This window comes from Vipera berus (assembly GCF_964194415.1).
Source record: "Vipera berus genome assembly, chromosome: 17".
Taxonomy (NCBI): Eukaryota; Metazoa; Chordata; class Lepidosauria; order Squamata; family Viperidae; genus Vipera; species Vipera berus.
In genome coordinates, this window is record NC_138220.1 from 2,649,038 (window position 1) to 2,673,109 (window position 24,072).

The window sequence follows — 24,072 nt, forward strand, 5'->3', positions numbered from 1 at the left end:
AAAGAAAAAGGAAAAAAAAAGCACGGCGAGGGACGGTCTGCGAAGAGGGCCAATCTTAGTCAAGCGCAGTCGTCCAGGAGGCGGCCCTTCACCCGTAGCAACGGGGATGTTGAGGCCGTCGCTAAGGGAGACTGAGGCGATGCCCCAGGTAGGCCGCGCATGGCGGAGGCGGCCGCTTTGCGAGTGCGAGGCCGCGGAGCCTCCCTCAGGTAATTGGGCTTTGGAAGGAAAGGAGGGAGAGGACCTCCGCGGAGGTTTCCGAGGAGTGGGGTTGGTGGCTGGGGAGGATGGGAATTGTGCTCCCTCCGGTCCGGAAGGGAGTATAGGCCCCTGGCAGAGAGAGGTTGGATCCCAAGCCCCATTCCCTCCACCCACCCAGCCACCCCCGTGCCTATGCTGGCTGGGAACGATGGAGGTGGCAGTCCCAGCCCTAGAAAAGAGTGGGTGTATTTTAATGCAGTTGTTTTAATTTACTTATGCATTTCTCAACCACTTCACTATAAATACTTGGGTCATTCACAAAGTTGTTGTATACTGAGGTTCTGGGCGCCTCAGATCTTCTTTATTTATTTATTAAACAATATTAAATGGCCACCCAACTCATTGACACATGAGCATTTTTTGCACTCGGGGCCTTTCTCAGCCTTGTGAGAGGGGGGAAAAAAGCTGTTCCTACTTTGGTTGCTGCAAGCATAATATTTTTTTTTAAAAAAAGAAAAGGCCCAGCTATGTCTTTTGGGGTGAGCTAAGAAAAAAAAACCCTATACCAGTATGGGATAATTCTTAAAAATATATGGAGACGGTTGTTGTTTCTGGATTAACTTTAACAGCCGACACTAAAGTGATGTCATTTTTCTTCTTTCTTTTTCTAGAGAGGCCTCAAAGGAGCTCCTTGGCAACAGCCAAAAAACCAACACAACCCACAACATTGACTTTCTAAACCTAGGGAGGCGCCCGGCTCTTCATGGGGATGAGCAGAGAAAATCGTTGTTGTTTGCGGAAGAAAATGGTAAGAGTGCTGAGTGGACCCAGGTTGGAAGCCTCGTAGTTCTGGGGAGTATGCAGAGTGATTTGAGTGGTCATAAGTCCCTTTTTTCAGTGTCATTGTAAGTTTGACTGGTCACTAACTGAATGGTTTGCAAGTCAAGGACTACCGGTATTCCTAAAAATCTTGAAGTCCTCAAAAGAAAACTGCTTCTGTCTCCCTCTTAATAATCAGTGGTGACATTTTGGCTGCCTCCAGATCCACATTTATTTCTCCATATTGGGAAAAAAGGGACGCGGTGGCTCAGTGGGTTAGGACGCTGAGCTTGTCGATCAGAAGGTCGGCAGTTTGGCGGGTCGAATCCCGAGTGCCGCGTAACAGAGTGAGCGCCTGTTACTCGTCCCAGCTTCTGCCAACCTAGCAGTTCGAAAGCACATTTAAAAAATGCAAGTAGAAAAGTAGGGACCGCTACGGTGGGAAGGGAACAGCATTCCGTGCGCCTTTGGCGTCTAGTCATGCCGGCCACATGACCACGGAGACGTCTTCGGACAAGCGCTGGCTCTTCGGCTTTGAAACGGAGATGAGCACCGGCCCCTAGAGTCGGAAACGACTAGCACGCATGTGCGGGGGAACCTTTACCTTTACCTTATTGGGGAAAAAAAAGAGGGAACGGTATAAACGCATAAGAAATCAACACAGTGTCTCCTTCAAAAGAGAGGCAACCAAGAATAATAATTGGCTGTCATTTTGATTGAAATTTGGTAGTCTTCATTCCGGGTCAGTTTATATTTTCAGTTTTCTAACTGCATGGATTTCCCCCCCCCCCCCGTCTTCTCTCATCCCACTCTGTGACAGGGGTCTCCACCATTGAAGACTTGGAAGAAAGCTTACGAAAACTGAAAGTTCAAGTGGACAGCTTAGCCTCCGGTCTTGCTGTCCATCCAGATCGAGATGACACTTCTGCTCTTGAACACGCGGCTGACCCTGGTCCCTTAAGTTCCAAGTGGCACCCATCATGGCCACCCACTGAGACCGAATGCTTACCGAAAACAAACCATCTTGCGAGACCGTTAGGGAATAACTTGAATTTGATGGATTGGGCCATTCCAACCTTAGATTCACCCCCACTGAACGAAAATTTAGGTTTACTTGGCACTGCGACTGTGAGTCGGAACTCTCCCCTCTTGGCGGGTCTTGCTGTCCCTTTGAAACTTGGGGCCCCTCACGTGATTGGCGTCAAGTCTTTGCTGCCCCCCACGATTCCAGTCCGAGTTTGCTTGCCAGAAAGGTCCTCTTTCACGCTTCGCCGAGGCCGTTCGCTTAGTCACTCTGAGGCTACCCGCTCCTGCTCCTTCTCTCCGGATGCCAAACGCCCGCGCTGGCTCCGATCGCGCTCTCAGTCTCCGAGGCCTGTCTGGAGACCCACCTCGGCTAAGGCTAATGCCTGTGCTCAGCCTCTGCCTCAGCTGGGGAAGCCCAGGGGAGTCAGAAAGAAAAGCCTATCCAGCAGACAATCACGGTTGAGGTTCTTCAGGCCAGGCACGTTAGCCTTGAAATCCTGGACTTTCACCAAGGAAGCTGGACAGAGGATACCGAGGGAGTCTTGGAGTCCTTACAGTTTGGCTTCTCCTGGGATCTCCTCGCCCACGGCAGAGGAGATCCACAAGCGGTAAGAAGTGGCCTCTAGGCCTCTAGCAGACTTTACTCTGAAAGCAGAATTGAGAACGAGTGAGAAGCATCTGGCTTCATAGCATATGCTAGCTTTGTTATACCTTGAAGGAGCGGTTTCCTGGGATGGAATGACAATAAAAGTTGAGCCTCAGCTGAGCTCAAGAGATTATCTGAGAAAGAAACCAACTTCGAGGAGCTACAGAGAGGGATTAATGTTTCTTATTATTTAATTTTGTTTTGTGGGTTTTGTTAGAGTTCGTTTGTTTGTTTAATTTATCGACGTCCCATTTTGCCACAAGATACAATATTTTAGTATTTCAGTGCCAGCTGCCTGTGGTTGTAACATTTAATGTTTCTTGTTCTTTTTTTGTTTCCTTTTAGCTTTGTACACCATCCAGAGTCTGCTGGAATTGAGCGGCTAATACTTTTAAAATAAATAATAACACGTGAGCCCAGTAGTGTGTTGAAACCTCAGTTCCCAGACTGTTTTAACAAAAAAAGACTGGAATTGCTTGTCCTGGGAAATTTCCCCAGCTTTTTGGCAAACTGCAAAACGCTCAATTAGGCCAGACAATCTCCTGCCCGATAGTAGTTTCTCGTGCAATAGTCCTTTGCAGCCCATCACCAACAAAATAAAGTTGGGCACAGAGCAGTGTTTCCTAGAGAGCAGTTGGCTTGGAGAAAGCGCAAGACATTTAACTATCCTTTTTTTTTATTATTCGGGGTTCAGATTCCTGCAGACGCTTTCTGAAAGCACGGTGGGGCGAGAGCTGATTGAAATGTCTCCGTACCAGAAAGAGCTGGCTCGGCTCCGACTCGAGCGCCTGCGTGTGGAAGAGGGCTGGGTGTTGGAAGTAAAGAGGCAGCAGGAACTGGAACGAACCCGTGGCCCCAGACCCAAGTGGTGAGGACCCGCTCTCCAAGGCTTGGGCCGGAGATGTTGATTCTTTGGATTGGGGGCCAAGAGTAAATTCGGCAGGGCCATATGGAAATCTGGTGAGATTTGATGGACCCATGAGAGATATTTTGGACATACTAATCCTGGGGTTCATTTGTAAGCAGAGTGCCAGCAAGACCCCCTCTGCGGCCTGAATCAAGCCCCTTTTCTCCTTCCTTGTGGTTTTAGGTACGAAATGAGGGACTCTCAATTCCACTACGAAGCCCACAAGAACAACAAGCTTCTGAGAAGCAGCCCGGAGACACAGTCTGTCTTTGGTTACAGGGAGGCCCTATCGAGAGCATCGAGTGAGTTCCAGCAGCGACAGAAGCCCACTTCCACCTCCCTCGAGGCCTACTGGTAAAGAGCCAAAGGGCATCAGAGGAGATAGAAGAAAGGCAGGTCAGGATAAACAGGGCATTCGTCTGTTCCCAGTGAATGATAGTGGCTTGTTTGGAGGGATGGCGGTGTGATTCCGGTGTGATTCCAGCCCAGCCATTTTTGTGCCTTGTTCTCGATCGCTCAGAGCTGATTTAAACCTTGAGAAGTGCCACAGGACAGGTTCTCTTTAGTGGAATGAAATGAAATGAGCCAAGATTCCTTGCTAGAGAAAAAGGTGATGAGATGTCCTGGTTTAGGGGGGGGGAGGGAACTACACAAAACATCTGACATCTCTGTGTCAAAGGCAGTGGTGGGCTATTTTCTGGCTTGGTGTGTGCAGATTTGATGTGTGCGCGTGTGCGTGTGCCTTTTTCAAGACCATGATTTGATTATTATTGCCTGCAGTCTCAAAACTAGTTCAGCAAAGAACATTCACTTTGGATTTTCTCTCGTTTGTTTTAACTCTTTGATTAGGAGGGCACTCTGAATAAAAAAAAACTTGATTACCGATACTTCTTTGGCTCAAAAAAAAAAGAACATAAATATTACACTAGAAGAAAAAAGCACGTACATTTTCCATCTTTTATAGAATGCTTCTATGCCCGGTTGCTTTCCTATTTCAATGTAATGGTGGTTTTAAATATTTTTTGAGGTTTATTTAATTCTCAGATTTGCAAAGAGAAGATATTTAATCTGTTACTGACATGCCAGAGCGGTTCTAGATGGATGTATGTCTTTTATTTATTTTTATGGCTGGCCCACAAGCATTTTCGTATCGTCCTTGGTGAGTAACTGCAGAAACGTTTTGACATAGAATGAATCTAGCCGGGCAACCAAAACCATCTCCTTACTAGCAAAAATTATTCTGTGATGAATTATCTTCATTGATCAATCAATGCCTGTGCCCTGAATTTGTGAGTGAAATGGCAGATCTGAAAAAAAAACAAAGGCAGCCTGCATTAACAGCAAAGATTCCTTTGAAATAGCTATTCAGACCAGCTTTCCCAAACTTCTTTTCACCTTTATGTAATCTTTTATCCAATCGATCTTTTATTCCTTAATAGGATAGCAGTCTTGAGTCCATGCGTTCCAAAACATTTGCATTTTATCCAGTTTCATACTTAACAACTTGCCGGTTGACAAGAAAATCCACGCTGGCCAAGGATGGATATCTTTTCTCCGCCAATCAATTTTGTTTGTAGAAGCTCTCTTTACTGGTCTGATTTTGCTAGCTCACTCGATGGAAAGATATTTCTTTTTATTATTTTCAAACCTGGAGATTTTTAACTGGTCTTCTACATTGACTGTACAGACGTCATTACACTGGCAATTTCCTAGCAAGCTAATTAAAACTACAGACTTGATCAGCCAATTAATCTCTTCCCTCCCTTTTTAAACTTCTGCTCCTCCCCACCCCACTGCATGGTTGTTTATATACCTCTGTTGGTTTGATCTTTCCTGACATGACACAGGATCTGAGTGTCCTCAAGTAGCCTGTAGGAAATTAAATCTCTCTTTCTTTCCCCAGTTTCTGCTCTCCAAAAATCCCGTGTCAACAGATCACAATGTTCCCGAGTCTCATACCTTGAAAATGAACTGTGAATGCCATGGCATTGCATTTGGTGGGACCGCATCCAAAAGAGAAAAAAAAATATTCCAAATTACCCGGCTCATTTGTCCTCTCTTTAATTCACCTTATTTCAAAGGATACATTACAATGTTTCTGAAGTAAGCTGGGGAGACAATGGCTACTGTATTAGTAAAACCGTACACAAAAGAATTAACAGAGAATATGAAATGGGTTTCTGACTCGCAAGACGATTATGACCATCGCACACATTCTGAAGCAGGAAGGAAGCCACCGTAAGCTTTCGGGTTTCAAAACAAACAGCAACAAGCCACAATGTTACTTGCATTATTACAATTGTCTCTTTTAAAAAAAAACACACAAAAAAAGACACTGCCTTTCTGTTACCTACTTTGCGCTGAGAAATTTCACTGTTAACTGGGCTAATTCAATTCTCATGCAGGTGGAGGCTGACATGATGAAACCGTAAAACAAAACGTGCACGGAAAACAAGCATTTCAGGACTAGCTGAACTTCATCTTGAGGGGCTAATTGTCTAAGATGCAGGGATTTATGGCAGAGACCCTTGCTTGCGTGTCTTAGGTCCACCATCTCCAGTTGGGTGGTCCCCAAATCTATTGGGGTCCGCCTCCCAGGATGGTCATGATAATACTGTTATTTTTCAACTTGCAAACTACTTTTTTCCCCAAAGGGCCAACACAGCTTGGGAACAACGTCCCCGGTGCCCAACACTTTTTGTAAAAAAGTGCCTCAGGCTGTGTCTTCTGAACAGAACATCTGATTTTGCTGGATGGTCTCAGGTTTGAGGCAGCCCAGCCACCTCTCTCACATTTCCAGAAAAGTGCAGTACGTCTTCTGCATAGGTCACACTTCAGTCCAGGCAGTCACAGATGGATCCAGCCACGTGTAATGATCGCTGCATTTGCACAATACACATTACCTTGTTCCCAAAGTGTTCCCCGCTGAGCATCTGAGCTACCCTCTGATCTCTATCTTCATCTCTGCTTACGAGGTAATTCTCTCTGCTACTTCCCAGTATCTGTGGCAGGGGCGCTCCGTTTTATTTCCCTAAATGATTGCATGCCCCCCCCCCAAAAATGTAATTTCTGATGCCACCCAAAGTAGAAGCGAGGTTAAACATGTTCATCGGCCTACTAGTTTCACGGTTCAGTAACCGTATTTCTCAATTTTATTCGGTCACATATAATTATATCCTGGCCCACTACTCAAAGGTTAATGTGACACTCAGCCTGAAGAAGAGTTTTACATCCTGGCAGTCTTAACTGTTTCCTTCCAAGAAGAGAGCAAAGGTGCATAAATAAAAAAAGGAAATATCGGTGGGCAGTGGTTTTGCTCTCAGCTCTCCCTCAGTCTCAAGGAAGTCTTTGGAATTCTGTTATACGTGGTTAATTCAGATGGCAACAGCGTTCAACTGCTTAAGATTTGGGGCCACTGCCGAGGAATCATTTTGGATCTGCTGCGTGCTTCTAATTCCTCTCCCCCACCCCCACCAAAACTGCCATAGCTTTTGAAGCAGAAGGATATTCTTAGAATTCAGAATGCAGGTTAGAAGGTGAAAGTTCTCACTGGCGGGTGAGAAAGGAACCAAGATTCTTTTGCTCTCTCTCTCTCTCTCCTCCCTCCCATTTAATACAAAACACAAATAAATAAGAATGCAAAGGAAGCGGGAGACGATTCCCAGTCTTTTAGCTGGAATCCCAAGGAAAGGAAACAAAACCCGGTGAGCAAGGATTCCTTTTTCTAGCAAGATCCAATATCCCCCCCCTGTGAAGCTGTTTTTTTTTGTTGTTTTTTTTTGTAACAGCCAAATTGGGGCATTTGTAGGCAAGCCAGTTGCAAAAGAGAACAGGGTGGGTAGCCGGAGGTTGAAAAGCCTTGGGGCTGTGGTCTTCCTCATCCTGGCGTCTTGCTACCTTTTGTCCCAGGCCATCCTTGCCTTCTGACCCACAAAGATTTCACTGGCAAACTCTCACGGGCTCTGCCGTTGCCTGTAGCGACCTGCGGCTGAAGCTGCAGAGGGAAAGAGCCAAAGAATCAAAATCTTCCTCAGGTGGACGAACAAGGTTGCCTTGCCAAGTCTCTCTATTTGCAGAATACGCTGAAGTGGGGGAAAAGCTATAAAAATTACAAGTCGTTATGTAAAGTGATAAGAAGCTCAGGAAGTAGCAGTATAACGAGGCTTCTGCAGAATTCCCTACGGGCTGGGTACCCCTGTTTCTGCTTAAACTTCTATTTCACAGGGAACTTTTCAGGGACAGCCACCAGGGGGAGCACGTTCCTTACAAATTCCTTATCTGACTCTGAATTCCTTATCTGCAGCATTTTGGGATTTTTTTTAAAAAAAACTTGTGCCGTGTTCCCTCCTCCTGCTTAAAACTGGAAATGCTTGGTTACCTGCCAGGCGCAACTGGAGACTTGGAAAGAGAAGTCATAAATTTCTTAGGAAAAAAAAACAACAACCCCCCCCCCCCAACCCTAAATTTCTCTTTCGGGCACCTGGCACTTATTCAAGGGATCCAGGCGGAAAATATTGCCCTGCCCTCCGAACCATTGTCTTTTCTTCCTTTCCGCTATATTCGGTTAGAATAACTCTTTAAAAAGTTTCATCCAGTGAGAATTCAAATTGGTTCAGCAACCGTGGACAAGCAGCTGTGCATTTAAAACAACAACAAGACAGCAACTCTCGTGTTTCTGCCTAGTTTGTTTATCCTCCCTTCATCCTAGAGATTCCTGCTAAGATAGCAAGGCCTATCACAGGGCAGCAGAACCTAAATTATTTTCCTTTCCTGTGCCTCTTACCAGGCTGCTGGAGAATCACTCGACACAGTCTTTTCCCAGGATGGGTTTTGTACACAGGCTTCACACACACTTTGTTGGTGCTGCCGGGGGTCAGATCTGAGAGCAAAACGCTGTGGATCTGCGGTGAGACACTGAGGAGGGTCGAAGGGCCGGCTTGCCGCCGACACAGAACACGGTAGCCCAACACGTCTCCTTCTGCTGGATCCCAGGAGGCCTTTACAGAGCTGGGGCTCAAATCTTTAAAATGGAGGTGCTTTATTTTGGAGTATTCTGTCCATCGGAGGAAAGAAGAAAGAAGAATGAGGATGGTTGCATGGGCTTTCTCCAGTGACGGAGGCAGAAACGGGGTTGGGGGAAATAATCAGAATTTGTGCTGGGATCAGCCAAAAGTGGGCAACCCATGAGAAAATCAGGCGGGAGATGTTGGCATCCTAGCCAAAGGGTGACAGTCCATCAGCCTTATTCTGCAGCTGTTTGGGATCCTAACGGCGCCCAGTTCTTCCCTCCCCTCCTTTCTTTGTCGTCTTTCCTACTCACCTTCCCGCGTGCAGGCTTTAGCAGAGAGGCCTTTCTCTTTGCCAGATTTGTAAATGGCAGACACCGTCACCAAGTAGCTGGTGTTGGCCAGAAGGTTTTCCAGGACGGTGCTATTGAGCCTCCCATCCACCTCTTGCAGCTGGACTAAATTGTCATTCAAGGGACCGTACATGACTTGATAGGCAGCCACGCTCTCTAGGATGGGAGACCAGCTGACCCGGAAACTGTGGGGCTTGGACTCTGAGATAAGAATCTGGGCCGGGCTGACCACCTCTGCGGAGAGAAGCAACACATTAAGGAAGACAGCCTGGCCAGAAAGAAAAACACGGTGCCTTCTGATCTTTTTGACAGCAGTTATAAACGTGCAAGTAGCCTTTGACACACGACCGCAGCTGACCTCCAAATTTCTGTTGCTAAGCAAGATGGTTGTTAAGTGACATTTGCCCTGTTTTATGACCTCTCATGCCACAGTTGTTAAGTGAATCTGCCGAACCGGTGCGAACCGGCTGAATCCCACCACTGGAGCTACCGTAATTAACCATGGCAAGGCGAGTCCTAGCCAGTCAGATGCATATTCTTAAAAATTTTTAAAAAAACAACCAATGGGGCAATGTTTACCTTCCAGCGTGGTGACCCTGGTGGTTTGTGGCGGGATGTATTTCTCGTTGGACTCTGGGATGAGAGCAACCTCATAGGTGGTTTGCGAGTCTAGCTGTGTCACCACAATGCTGGTATGGTCACCAGTGAGTTGTTTGGTCACCTTCCGCCGGGACTGGCCACTCGGGGCGTACTCCAAGATGTAGTAGCCGGTGTCCCGTGTCAGGAGCTGGGGCCAGGTGAGACGGAAGCTGCTTGAGGAGATATCTGTGGCTCTCAGGCACTTGGCCTGCATGGCGGCTGGAAGGGAAGAGAGGAAAGATTTGGCTGTCTTTCTGCCACCTGGTTAGCTTAGAGTAGGGGTCCCCAAACTTGGCAACTTTAAGACTCGTAGACTTCAAGTCCCAGAATTCCCCAGTCAGCATGGGACATTCTGGGAGTTGAAGTCCACCGGTCTTAAAATGGCCAAGGTTGGAGATCCCTAAGCTTAGATGGTTCCTCTCTTATTAGTATTAGCTAAACTTAGTGTTAACGTGAGTTCTTTTTTTTTTAATCTTGGGTTTAGTCCTATGAAGTCAGCTCCTTTGGTTGAGAGATGATTGAAGGTGCAAACCCCTAATTATATAATGCTTTTCGATAGACCAAATCTAAGAGTTTATAATGCTTATGCTAGATCAAATATAATAGTTTTTCATACATGCTAGACTGAGCTAGACCTACCGTGCGTGTGTTGGATCAACTCTTTACCTGGCAATTAGAATCATAGAATTGTAGGACGTAGACCTTATATTAAAGGGTGTATTTAACATCTCTGTGGGGGAAGTTTGTGGTGTACAAGATAATGCAAAAAAGTGGGTAGGATTATGTTACCTGCATGATTTTATATTCAGGTTTAGTGGGTAATGTTGGTTCTCCCTCCTGCAATATTTTTTAACCTCCCTTTTTGCTGCTTATCCACTCTTGGTTATCTCTACTGGGGCTTCCTTCTGAGATCTGAGGGACCTGTAGCTTCTAGAGAGACCATGTCTCTTGCCTACAAACCAACAGAGCTAACTCCAGTTTCCACCCTTTGGGGACTTGTTTTAAAAAAAAGGAACAAATGTGGAAGGGCTGGAGTGTAATTTTGCATTATACGAAATGTGGAAAGATGCTTTTAGAAAAAGCAGGTGTGTATCTCCGATCTCGCCAGCAGATGGCAACAAAGACTGCAAATGCAAGGATGGGAGATTTTTTTTTTCTTTTCAAAGTTCCCCCTTAGCCAAAAAAAAAATACAAGCCTTAAACAAAATGCCAGAGTCTTACCATCATCTACTGGATTCAAATGTCTCTAAGTCCCGAATTAGATCTCCAAGGAGATACTTGCACTGCGTTAAAGGTGTAAGTCCCATATTACATATGTAGATTTATGTAATGTATGAAGGTATGTCATCTGTATAACCTTAAATCCTCTTTCCTGTTTTTACACTGTCTGAGTTTTAGACTTCCTTATGTGAGCAGGTCCACAGAGAATCCAGCCATACATGAGGGTTTTAAAAGCAACCCACAGACCCTTAAATCTTCTTGTTTAGCCTCCCAGCCTTGTTTAAACTCCTAGGTTTGCAGACAGCCGATCTCTGAGGGTTTGCTAGAGAAACATTGTTTTTTATTTTACAAGCTACTACTTTCACAAAGATTCATGGTACTCAATTGCAAGAAAGAAAGAAGGAAGGAAGGAAGGGAGGGAGGGAGGGAGGGAGGAAGGAAGGAAGGAAAAAAATATCTTGTGGAACTTGAAAGAGCTTATTATTGGTTTACTATCACATGTGCCTTTCTGGATTGCTATGCAGTGATTCTCTGGACTAACAGAAACACCACAAAATTAATGGTTTTTCATCCACAGAAGGAAGGAGAAACTCTCTCTTGCCAATGAACTGTTGCTGTCGGTTACCACCAATACCTTTGGCAGCGAACCACGGCAAGTTGGTGCCAGTTAGCTGTGGCCACTGAAGTCCAAACAACAAAGCCCATTTGGTGAGCTGGGTGGCCTGTGCCTTGAATACAAAATGACAGCCTCAGGTTTATGAACGTGAGTAACCTGTATTTGTTTTGGATGAAGCCTTGCCTAGCCCAGAGTATTCTAACCACATCCCGCAGGCCCTGGATTCCTAGGTTTCCCACCCGAACAGGCTTACGTCTGTTCAGGTCTGGCTATCGAACGCTCTTCAGGTCTGCACATTTTAGACTTTCAAAATGCCAGGCGTGGCTCTCAGGTGTTGTGGAGAATAAGTTGACTGCCTCTTCTCTGTAGTAGCCCCTCAAATATTGGAAGATGCGATCACGTCGCCTCTAGTAATGTTAGACTTACCCAGATTTAACAAAAATTACCTGCTTGTTTACTTAGAATGTCAAAACTACATCTGGGACTGTTGTGTCTGTCTGTCTGTCTGTCTGTCTGTCTGTCTGTCTGTCTGTCTCTCTCTCTCTCTCTCTCTCTCTTAACCGGCCCTCTCCCTCTGGAGAGCTGGGTTTGGTCCCTCAGCACTGGTGTTATTAGCCTACCCAAAGGGGATGGGCAGGCAGTTATGTCTCTTCGGTTCCTCAAAAAGTTGCCCGCACTCCACTGGCGGATCTGAGGCATTCAAGAGAAAGACAGGCCCATCTGAAAAACAATGCCCTTCTGTGCTACCACAAAGGGAGCCTTTGACAAGATCTCATATGATGTGATACTACAGTGCCGTTTCTGGGTCTCTTCCAGCCCTGGAGCCCAGATTCCAGTCTTCAGTCGCTTTGTGTCCTTCCAAATGTACACATGGGAACTAGCTGGAGTTGGGAAAACCACAGGCCCGGGACAGAAAAGGAGAGTGCTTGGCTGTATCGGATCCAAGTTTGCTGAGGATTGGGCAGGAAACTCCCTGAGGGCTATAATTTGTTGGGTGTTTTTTTTTCTAAGATGGCTGTATCAACTACACAGAGAAAAAAGGTCTGTTCATGCCTCTTAACTGGGCTGATTGCAGTCCACCTCTGAATACGAGACACTGACCAAAGCAACGTCGGGATTTCAGCTGGCCCTGTGGTGGACAGAAGCTTTTGAGGCCGTGGAACAGCCAAGTGAAAGTCTAGTTTAATGAAAAGGAAGACTAGGGATGGCATGATGATAGCGGCGTTGCAATATCTGAGGGGCTGCTACAAAGAAAGGGGGGGTGTCAACCTAGTCTCCAAAGCACCTAAAGGCAGGACAAGAAGCAAGGGATGGAAACTAACCCAGGAGAGGACCAACTTAGAATGGAGGAGAAGCTTCGTGACAGTGAGGACAATAAACCAATGGAACAGAAGTTGCCACCAGAAGTTGTGGGTGCTCCATCACTGGAGGTTTTTCAGAAGAGCCTGGACAACCATTTGTCCAGAATGATACGGAGTCTCCTTCCAGCTCTGTCCTTCTGTTATTCTGTAAACCACCCGATGGTAATGACGGCCGATGAAACCCATAATAACGCTCCGCGCTCCCATTTAAACTCCCCTGGGTCCCCGAGGAGGAGAGGGCGCTCTCTCCCAATACCTGCAATGGAGTCCTGCAGCTCCTTGGTGATGAGGCCCAAGTCATCCACGTCGACAAAGTGGAGGTGCTTCTCCGGCGGAGGGCTGGCCGCAGCCGAGAGCTCCACGTAGTTTCCCCTCCCCGTGCTGACGATGAAGACGGTGACCCCCAGGTCTTTCAGAAGCTGCATGGGCTGGGCCACGTCGTCCTTGGAGAAGCCGTCGGTCACCCACACCAGCACTTTGGGGACTTTCGGACGGGCCCCCGCTTCCGCTGTGAAGAGCTTCTGCTTGGCGAAGGAAATGCTCTCGCCGGTATTGGTGTCCCCCATCACCTGCTTGACGTTGCGGACAGCGTGCTGGACGGCCTGGGTGGAGGAATGCCGGTCGAAGGGGAACTCCAGGATGGGCGTGGTACTGATGTGGACAATGCCAGTCTGGACATTGTCAGGGCCAAAGGTGAACGGGAGAAGCAGCTCAGCAATGAACTCCTTGATCCTGGAGAATTCGTAGTAGGAGACGCTGCCGGAGCTGTCCAACAGGAAGAGCAGATCCCCCTCTAAGTCAGGAAGGGTGGGTTGAAGACCTGGGAAACACACTGGAAGAGAAACGGGAGTGTCACGTGATCAGGATACCTCCCTAAGTTCAAGGCATAAGTCAGAATCAGCTGGGACCCTAAAACCACCCATTTCTGAAGTGTAAAACCCCTCTAAGATAAACCAAAACCGGGCGTTTTACCACCCGAGGAAGATCACTCAATAAATTGAGCTTGCTTCCCAGTGTCTTCCTAGCAACTTCTGCCAGGCTCTGAGATTTTTAATTTCATTTTTTTTTTGGTCGTCTTTAACTTTCCAGTCTGGCCTACAACCTGAGTTGTTCCTTTGGAGACTTCCCGTCCACGTACTGCGTTCTCTTGTCTTCCTTTTTCCCCCTCGGCCCCCTTTCGCTTCCCTGCCTGGTCTGTTTTTTGGTTCTGAAACTTGCCAACGGCGGAGTCTTCTGGTGGCAATTAGCGGGCGAGCTACTCCGGGAGCACTCGGGATGCGGAAACAAACAAGCCAGTTAATCGGTTTGCTTCTGTAAATGCAGACCCGGATCTCTGGCAGCCCGAAATGGCAAAATTCATCCCAGATGGGATGGGAATCTCCCTTTTGGCCAGCTGGGAAATTGGCCCTCTTACACTCTGGGCTCCCAAAATGCGAGTCTGGGTTTTGGAGAACAGAGAGACCCTCTAGGTTTGGACTCTGAATGCTTCAGATCCATGCAGGCTTTACAAATTGCCACCACGAGCAGAATGGAAACCTTCCCAGTAGCACATGATGGAAATCAGATGTTCCACTGCTCCGGCAGCCTTTTCCCTGCTTGGGGAAACAGCCTCCTCCTTCTCTCGGCCATGCATGCTGCCCAGGCCAAATTTTGCCAGTTATATTCGCCTTTCCCCATCCGGTAAGAAATTCGGGATGGCTCTGCCACCTTTGAGGGCATGCCTTAAATCTCCCCAGAGAGATTTTCTTCTCCATGTTCCCCATTTAAAAAAAAACAACAACACAGTTTCCTCCAGGATGGTTTTCAAGCAAAGGGGGAAGAGATTTGTGCTGCTATTGGGGGGAAAAAAGGAGAGGGTGCCGAATGTGACTTTTCCCAGAAGGCGGCTGAATTGAGAGCCGATGCCCTTTTTATTTTGTCTGAAAGCTCATTCACACACGGATTTACACTCCTCTGCGGCAGAGGGGGGAAAAAGGGCCACCCCCACAAACAAAGCATATTTACTTAGGGTCCCTAAATAAATTCTATCATCTCAGCATCCAAACTGGACCCCGGAGCGTGAATATCTCTTCTCAATTTGGACTGTCTGTCTGAGCCCATTTGGAAGTCATTGTTGCCTCTGGAGGACACTGGTTGGAATAAGCTGTTTGGCTCTTTGGGAGGAACCCTAACCCTCACCACCACCCCTCACCCCCAATATATCTGTCAGGATTGCTTCCTAGACTTCAGCATCTTAGGAATCTCCCATCCCATGCGTTTTTTCACCACTCTTCAAAAGGAGAGAAGTCCCTGGAAAATCACAGATGGGCTTCTATGAAGAAAAAAGGGAACATTCTAATCCCCCCAACCACAAGAACCGGGCTTGAGATGCCAGCAGAGTTATTCTTAATATACTTACATAGCAACAGACTCAGATGAAACGCCTCCCACCCCCCCTTCTCAAAGAATGCACAGACAGGAGGAGAGGACTTGGGCTGCGTAAACAGAAGGTTGGCCTAATGTTAGCCATAAAGAAAATCTTTAAACCTCAGCGGGACTGGAGCTTAAGTCTTGTTTTGCAACTGCAAAAGGAGGAAGAATAAATAAAACCACACCGCCAGGGAGACAGTGGAAACATTTTACAAGTGGAAAGCAAAAAAAAAAACACACACGCAAAAAAGGGATGCTCTGTTCCATCCCCTTTTACCGAATTACCCATTACCCGTCATTTCGAGCCAGCTACATTGATTACTTTTCAGCTGATGCACCTCATTGGTCTTTCAGCGATAAAACTGCCGTGTTGGGTTTTTTTTCCTTTTCCACCCAGTTAGCTTCAAAGCCGCTGCAATCATTGCCGCCGAATTACACTTCTTAATGTGGCAGGGGAGGGAAAAATCAACCTGATGGCTGTTGTTTTTTTTCATCGCATCATTGGGATTTTTATTTGAACGGAAAGAAATCTAACCCCTAGGCGAGCTGTTTGGAAAGGCGTGTTCCCTGCTTTCCCTGCTAATAACTCAAGCAGAGAGGTGCAATCCTGCCCTCTCCCTGTTGTATCTGCACAGCAACAAACCCTGTGAGGGTGGGCAGAGACATGGAGGCCAGCTAAACTTCTGTAAGGCTTCTGATCCAGGCTCCATCCACTGCTCCGTCCTGTGTGATATGCACTTGGTCTCTAACCCTGACAGATATATACATACAGGCAGTCCTCGGCTGATGACCACAATGGGTCCCGGCATTTCTGTTGCTAAGCGAGACAGTTGTTAAGCGAGCTTTGCTCCATTGTGTGATTTTCTTGCCACAGTTGTTAAGTGAACCCCTGCGCTTGTTAAGTTAGTAACACAACTGTGAAGTGAATCTGGCTTCCCCATTGGTGTTGCTTGTCGGAAGGTTGCAACAGGGGGATCACACCATCCCGGGACACTGCAACAGTCATAAATACATGCCAGTTGCCAAGGATCTGAATTTCAATCACCTGACCATCGGGATGCTGCAGCGGTCACAAGTGTGAAAAACTTACCATAAGTCACTTTTTTCCCAGTGCTGTTATAACTTCGAGCGATCATTACCCAAATGGTTGTAAGTCAAGGACCATCTGTAACTGGGGTTTTTTTTTTGGGGGGGGGGTTGTCCTACATCTAAAAACCCTGATCTGCATTTTCCCTGGAATTTAAACCAAAGATGGAGACATTTGCCCCCAGAAATAAAACAGGACCTACTTCTTCTCCGGAGCATTGCATGAAAGGAAAGCACTAAACTCTATTGTTTAATAATTAATTGTCCTTCTGGCCATGTGCTTAATCATGGACGATGACGAGGAAGAAATAGACCAGCAACGGGAGCGGTTGAGCAGAGACAGAATGCAAAATAAACCTTATTATATTACGTCTGTCAATGATTCCCAGCATCCGTTGTAATTCCAGCAGTATTTTTTACTGAGTTGCCGTAGTGGGCTCAGCCTAAAAGTCTGTGCGACGCTGATTTCCATTCCCTCCGGTCTGATTGCCCTATTATTTCCCTTAACAAAGGAGACAGTATACCAGTATTCTTTAGCTTCCTTGGTGTAGGTCCTAATAAGGAATACCTCTGGATTTTTTTTTCCCTTTGGAAGAGGCATTTTCTTAACCCCCCCCCCCCCCCCAAACCCTTTCTGCTGAAAATGGGAAGGGCTGAGCTCAGCCCTCACTGCTTCCGAAGCAAGGGTGAGGGACGGCCTCATCTCTCCTCCCGTGGTGGCCTTTTTCACCAAGTCAACCGACCAGACCAGCTAATTCTGTCATCGTGCCCGCCTGCCTTGGTTCCTCAGCAAGCAAAGGCCTTGGGTCGTCCCCGTGGAGGGGCTGTTGCACGCGTGCTCTGCCTCTCGATTCCTACCAACTTCGACGGATGGAAGTTCTGATCAGAAGGTGGCAGCCAGTTTGTTCTCTCCATTGCACAGACTTTTCTAGACCTTCCCTCCCCCTGGCAGATCCCATGGTTTGGGGGGGAAAGAGAAGAGCTAAGACTTAAGTGAAAGTTCAGATAACAATATGGAACCAGGAAAGAATATAGCACAGGGGACAAATTGGAAGAGCTTCACATCCTGTTTTTATATGTTTTCCTGGGAGATTTCCAGCAGGCTTTTGTTAAAACAGGATGCTAGATAGGGTGATGTCACCTGCCTAAGGATATTTTAACAATTTCCAGGAAAGCATGCATCTTCCTTTCCTCTCCTCTCCTCTCTCCCTAAATTTAAGTCCAGGAGACAAGGGATGCTTCATCTCCATCGAGGTTGACTAGATATGGTGGAGTTCAGGCCACGTTAATTGTGCTTTCATTCACAGCAGGAGATTCTAGTCCACAATGGAGACGTGGCTTGCGTAGGCAAGGACTCGAATCCTTGACCTGGATCAATTTCCTGCCCCAATTGGACGATGTCTGTCTAGAAGCCGTTAAACATTGGCCAAATCTGGAGATGTTTGTGGGAAAGTGGGAATGGAAAACACACTCGTTAAACTTTGGAGCTTACGGTTTTCCGGCCTCTTTGAGTTATACAATGGCAGGATCCGCAGTTAAGCGGCCACATTCCTGGTAACCTAAAGGGGATGCGAAGCGAGTTTTCCTTCCCTGAAGGGCGTCCGAAGCCAGTTGGCTTTCATTTTTGGAGTGCAGAGGACAATGCAAACCCACTGTTAGGCTTCATTGGCAGTTCTGCTCAGGTTTCCAGAAACCCCATTCCTCCCCCCCCCCCCGGTTTCTATTATTCCAGATGTGGATCACTCTGGATTGTGTTGCAAATACTAGCTGCGTGGGATGCTGGCTTTAGCTAATTCCCAGGGCCCCCAGCCTGCGAGACAGAGAGATTAAGCAAATTCACCTAAAGGAGAGAATGGCTCTTGGTTCGGAGATGGCACGGAAAGACAGGTGGTGCTTCCTCTTGCTAAGAGAGACGTTTCTTAAGTGGGTTTCGCCCCATTTTACCACCTTTCTAGGTGGTAAGTTGTTCAGCGAATCACTGCAGTTGTTAAGTCAGTCACATGATTCTGAAGTTGAATCCAGCTTCCCCGTTGACTTCGCTCGTCAGAAGTTCGCAAAAGGGGATGGCGTGACTCCGGCACACTGCGACCGTCATCAATGTGAATCAGTTGCCAGGCTTTTGAATTTTGACCAGGTGACCACGGGGACGCCGCAGCAGTCGTTAAGTGCGAGAAACAGTCGTAGACTGTCACGTTTTTTCCCCCCAGTGCCGTTGTAACTTCAGATGGTCACTCAATGGAACAGTTGCAAGTTGAGGACTACCTGTATTTAGACCTAGTCTATCATTCAACAGCGGAACAGAAAGATAATTTGGGGCCTCCGACTGATGGTGCTCGCCTTTTAGATACTTACGGATGTCACTTTAGCTGCAAAACATCACAACTTCTATGTGACCTTTCGGAACCGTTCTCTTTCTTTCTTTATTTATTTTTTTCCTCCCCCAGCAAAACAGAACCGAAGGCAAACATCCTGCTAGGTCAGCAAAACTTTTGCATTTCCACCAGGCCTTACAAGTGGGTGGCCAAAGGCAAGCGGTGATGCAGCACGCGTGGGCACTAGAAAGTGGGAGAAATCCTGCCTGGGTGCCAGAACTGGGACTCCGTGTCACTCTAATCTGCTGGGATTCAGGAAAAGAAAACCCCCCCAACTTATTTATACTTCAGTTGCTGCAGTTTCTCAAAAGTGCCAATTCCCCCGGGGCGCGGGCAGGGGAGCCAAAAATAAATCTGGGATTGGCGTCATGATGCTCAGAGAAAGAGTGGCTCCCACTTCTCTGAACATTCTCGTCCACAGAGTTACAAACCGTGAAGTAACTGCCTTTCAATCTTTGGTCTTCCAATACGTTGACATGTTGAAACCGATTGGGCCAATGCCGCTAATCAATAGCACACCGCAGACAATCTTATCTAGGACAAAATGCTTTAAAAACTAGGGCTGCAGCTCTGAAGCTATGCTGGGTTGGTTGGTTCAGCGTGGATACGTGCCCGATTGCATCAGAAATCTCTTCCAAATGGATTTTGTGAACCTGGGCCCGCGTTTTGCATTATTTCATCTTCTGTTTCCATCTCTCTTGCCGTTTGCATCATGTCTTTGAGCTCTGAAGCCTGTAGGGATATCTATCTTCTCCTTTGATTTTACACAAATCATTTCTGGAGCTTTTCCAAGTTTCAGCTCTGATTCAGTAAAGCAAGAATTTATTCCTGTCCCAGGTACTGCCCAATTATGTCCAGGATGACAGTGCTTGTTCCTTCAGAAAGAAGGCTGAGTCACGTACCTTGGAAAGAGGTGTGGCAGAACATTACGAATATCAGCAGAAAAAGTTGGAGGTCGTTTTATAAAAGTCCTGTTGCTCAAACTGGGACATATAACGAGGTTAATTTTAAGCATCCTTCTCACGGTATACTGAACAAGCGTGGCAGACGTCTTCTGGATATAACTATTTCTCTCTCTCTCTCTTCCCTTCCCCTCTCCATCCTCAAGGGAAAATGTAATATAGAAGAAATTGGAAGAAGGAGAAAGAGAAAGAATTTCAACACTTTTTCCCCCCTTGCCCAGATGTTGCAGTTGGAGGGGACTGTGAACTTTAGGCAGTCTATTCTCTCGCTGGTGCGGTGAAGGCAAATCCACCCCATTCCTGACAGACACACCTACTACGAAATCCGCTCTTTATCTCACAAAGTTCTAGTCAAGGTTGCCTCTCTTGTTGGCTTAGGACCTTCCCTGTCTGGGTAAACTGGAGAACACACACTTTGACCTCCTCCATCAACCAACCAAGCGTGGGATAGCTCTTCCCACAGAGATGGTGGCTGGGTTGCCAAGAGAGAGGCAGGCGCTTGAAAGAGTCACGAAGGCTAGGAGAATGGATGGCTCTTTTTTCTTTACTGGAAACGTTTTTTCCTAATTTCTCTCAGAAGCTTGTTGCACAGAAACCTATTTCCTGACAGTCATGACATCTCCTGTCTTCCCCAGCCAACACTGATGATCACCGCCTTGTGGGAAATGAGGTGTAAGAAATGCATTTGGACCCACCGTGGGTTATGAGTGTAGGAGGAACAGCAGCTGAAGCAAAGATGGACAGAGGAACGGAAAGGAAAGGAAGAGGAAGGAAGGAAGGAAGGAAGGAAGGAAGGGAGGGAGGGAGGGTTCATTTTGCACAAAAGTTATTTGGAAAATTGGAATAAGTGTTGACATATAAATTAAGAGGCAGATTTGGCCAAAGTTGATCTCTGCTGCATTAGGACCACACCTTTTGGCTTTGCCTCCGAGAATTCTCCAGAAAATAACCACCTGCGGAGTGACCACCTATTCAACCTTGAGTTTGGGAAGCCGAGCGGGATCTTGTCCCATATTCCAGCACAGCCTCTGCCTTGCCTGCAGGAAGCTCTAAATTCCACGGCCAGCAGCTCCCTTATCAAAGAATTAAGAAGGCCGAGAGGCCTTAGAGGGAGATTTTAGCCAGAGCAGACGACACCGGCTTCGGGTCTCATTAGATCCCTCATGTGGCTCGGTGACGGGGCAACTGCTCTGCACACTGCGGTTCTTCCTGGCCACTTCCAAGTAAATAGGATCTCCTGTCACTCTGGGAAAGCTCCAACTCTGCTTGAAAGCTCCAAGAGCCATCAACAACGGCAGCCCCAGACTAGGCTGGACAAACGGATGAATGGATCCCCATCTGCGTTTAAGCAGTCGCAGTCCGTCTCCGAGCCGCTCACGTTTCCCCTGCCAGATGCCATTGAGCTGCCTCGGATTGCAGCTTCCCATCATCCCCAGGCAGCCGGGCCTGGGGGGGGGAAACGGCTCCGCCACCTCTCGGCATAACTCTGGGGAAGAGGTAGACTTCCCTAGTCAAACCAAAGTTCTCCCTTCATTCCCTCAACGTCTCGCCAGCCGCCTTCAGACAACACCCATCCGAAGGCAAATGGATGGAATAAAGGGCCCGCCAGTTTCTCGCATGGTTGTTGCGGCTTCGTGGGGATTTCAGCCTCGGGGCAGAGGCCTCGCCTGGCTTAACCTGCCTGTACATGGGTAAAAAAAATCTCCAGTTTTGTGGCTTGCATTTGCTTCTCCCCTGAATCAGCCCACTGCTAAGACAGAGGGGAGCGATTTTCAAAGGAGGGCAAAACCTCCAGCTTCCTTTCCTAAAGCCAGGAAGCTTCAGTCAGGACCTAGCCAGCCTCTTAAAGTCCCACTGCCTTCACATCCACCCGGATTGGCCAGCTCTGGCCCCCTCAAGACCCCCTCTTCAAAACCCACACTCAAAGCCCGATCTTCCCAGGATCGTAGCCTCCCATCGTCCCCCCAGGCAGCCAGACCTTCAGGAAGGCTACTCCGTGACCCGTCTGCGCAATCCTGGTGGAGAGGTCCTCTTTCCCAGCCGTGCTAAAATCCGAATCCAAAACCCCATCTCCAAAACCCAACGAATCCGAATCCAAAACCCGGTATCCACTGAAGCCGCTCACCTCTTGCGGGACCTTGGGCCAGGACAGTGCCGAGCAGGCAGAGCATCCGGAGCAAGGCAACTGGGGGACTCATAGCAAGTCGTCTCCGAAGCAGATGGGCAGCAGCTACCTTAAACCCAACGCCTTGACATGGGCGAGGAGGCCAAGCGTGCGTCTGGACTCAGGCATATTCTGAGGTCTTGCAGCTGGAGAGCTAATCGGCGCTTTTATCCTACCCTGGCCTTGACTGGGACAGCCACCCTCTCCAGCCTTGAAACATGTACATATTTCTCCCCTCCCCGCAGGGTTGCGAAATCTCTGCAAGTTAGTTTCTGCCCCTCTCTTTTCCTTTTTCCTTTTTTTTAAATCTCTCTCTCTCTTTCTCTCCTCTCTCCAGAGTCATGAATCCTTTCTGACACAGCCCTTTCCCCTCCCCTTACCGCTGCTCTCCTCTCCGCTGACTTTTCCGTGGGGAGGGCGGAATTTGGTGGCGGGCGGCAGAAAGGGCGTTTGCCAGCTTTCCCCAAACTTCCTTCCCTGTCTGGCAGCCGGGTTGGTGTCGGTTGGTGGGCAAAATTTAGCGGAAGAGGGCGACCTCCAAAGGGGAGGGGGGGGAATCTGTCTGCCGGGTGGAAATTGGCAACCCCAAAAGTTGATGTGTCGTGATTTAGAAGGGAAATTGTTTAGATTTCTCAGTCTGTTAAATTAGGCAGGGATGGAGCGGTTTTTTTTTCCTGTTTTTCTTTTTAAAGTTAAACATGCAGTAAATCCATTTCGCTTGAAACCTGTGTTTCTCTCGCAGGCAAGAAGCCTGTATTTATTTTTCTTCCCGGAGGTGAATCCCTCTGATCCCAATTAGGCTTTTTAAAAGCTTCCAATCAACTCTTGAAAGTTGAATGCTTGGAGGCTGCCAACTCTTCCCCCCACCCACCCAGCCCTGGGTTTTTAGAAAATTCACAAGCCGCGCTGGTCTTCAGCAAGCAAAGTTTTTCCTGGCCCGGAGACTCAGGATTGGAAGGGGTGGGTGAATTTCTCCTGATGCAGCCGTTGGGATGCAGAGGAGTCTGTCGAGGGGGGGAAACGGGCAAATCAGTACTTACAATAAGAGATTGATTGATCCAGTCAAAAGTCCCCTCACCAATTCTCCTGTACAGGTAAGTCCTTGACTTAACGACCACAATCGAGCCCATAATTTTAGTTGCTCTTCACACCCCCATACCTTTATAAAATGCACCAATGCTTTAGCACTTAACTGTACTTTTACTACTGTCCCAGCCAAGGGTGGGAAGGAAAGAATAATTTTTTCCACAGAGAGTAAAAACTGCCTTCATTTTTTCTTTTTTCTTTATACACAAGGGCCCAGTGCAGTTTTACATTCCGCTTTTCGGAATGTAACTTTGAAGGTTTTATTTTATTTCCCCCCCTCCCATCCCCAGAGGCCACCTCAATTCCCACACACACACACACACACACACACACACACACGGATGATGAGTTTGTACAGACGCAACAGTTGGCTTCCAAACTTCCATCATCTCTTGGTCATCCTTAGTGACAAATTTCCCAGTGCGGAAAACTGAAAGAAACAGAACTGAGAATTTGCTTCCAGTCTGAACAGCATCTCTCCTGCTAGGTTTTGCAGTGGATATAGAAAACTCTTGTTCTTCCTAGTCTCAACTCTTTCAAGAGCCAAGCCACGCACACCATGTGCCTAGGGAGGAGATATTTGCCTTTTCTTTTTTTTTTACAGACCACTCTGGTGCAAACTTCGTCATGCTTAACTCGTAGCCGGTTGCTTCTCATACAAAAGCAGGGCTTGGTTTGCACACAGGGCAGATAAATTGGCATGCTGGGGGTGCCGTCGGTAACGTAACCCATAGCCCAGTCTCATTTGGTTGCCAACACCTTGACCCACTCTGCCAAGTTGAGGGCTGTTGCAAAGCACAGCTGCAGAGACCTGGGGAAAGTTGGCAACTTAAGCGCCCACGAAGAGAGAGGCAGACGTCAGAGGGCTAAAAATCTTTCAAGCTTCTCCTGAGCACGCTTAGATTAAAGATCAAATTACCCCACTGGGTAACGGATCAGATTCCTGTACCCTCCTTACCTTCCCTCCTCCGTGTGGTTATTATTATATCAGATGAGTTGCAAGGGGTAATGTTTATCCAAGAAATTACATCTGACTGCTGCTGCTGCTGCTGAATTTTGAATAAGCCTATCTGGGTGATTCAGCCTCCCCTGCCTGCTTATTCAGAAGACCTAGAATAATTTTGCAAACCTAACAAAACCCAGGGCTGTAGCATGTTGTGACTGGTGGGGCGTGAAGGCAGAAGAGAGAGTGTGAGTT

At 47.5% G+C, this 24,072-nt stretch overlaps 2 protein-coding genes across 5 annotated transcripts; one reads left to right on the forward strand and one right to left on the reverse strand.

Moving 5' to 3' along the window:
• The first annotated feature begins 6 nt into the window (after positions 1–6).
• On the forward strand, positions 7–5,634 carry LOC308675901 (uncharacterized protein). 4 transcript variants are annotated; one of them, XR_014028234.1, is made up of 7 exons: positions 7–209; positions 873–1,009; positions 1,841–2,654; positions 3,387–3,560; positions 3,783–3,995; positions 4,449–4,758; positions 5,503–5,634. XR_014028234.1 is itself a non-coding variant. In XM_081341524.1 (6 exons), exons 1-6 carry the CDS (start codon positions 160–162, stop codon positions 5,561–5,563), a joined length of 1,407 nt encoding a protein of 468 aa, XP_081197650.1. In that variant the 5' UTR covers positions 7–159; the 3' UTR covers positions 5,564–5,595. The 4 variants fall into 4 exon arrangements, 1 of the variants encoding a protein (XP_081197650.1); XR_014028235.1 differs by having other exon boundaries at positions 3,783–3,953; positions 4,644–4,758; XR_014028233.1 differs by having other exon boundaries at positions 3,783–4,758.
• Positions 5,635–7,372: 1,738 nt separating this feature from the next.
• VWA1 (von Willebrand factor A domain containing 1) lies at positions 7,373–22,209 on the reverse strand. Its single transcript, XM_081341523.1, has 6 exons — positions 21,750–22,209; positions 13,052–13,627; positions 9,538–9,816; positions 8,920–9,192; positions 8,383–8,652; positions 7,373–7,593 (listed from the first exon to the last, which is right to left on the reverse strand). Exons 1-6 carry the CDS (start codon positions 21,820–21,822, stop codon positions 7,553–7,555), a joined length of 1,512 nt encoding a protein of 503 aa, XP_081197649.1. The 5' UTR covers positions 21,823–22,209; the 3' UTR covers positions 7,373–7,552.
• Positions 22,210–24,072: the final 1,863 nt, after the last annotated feature.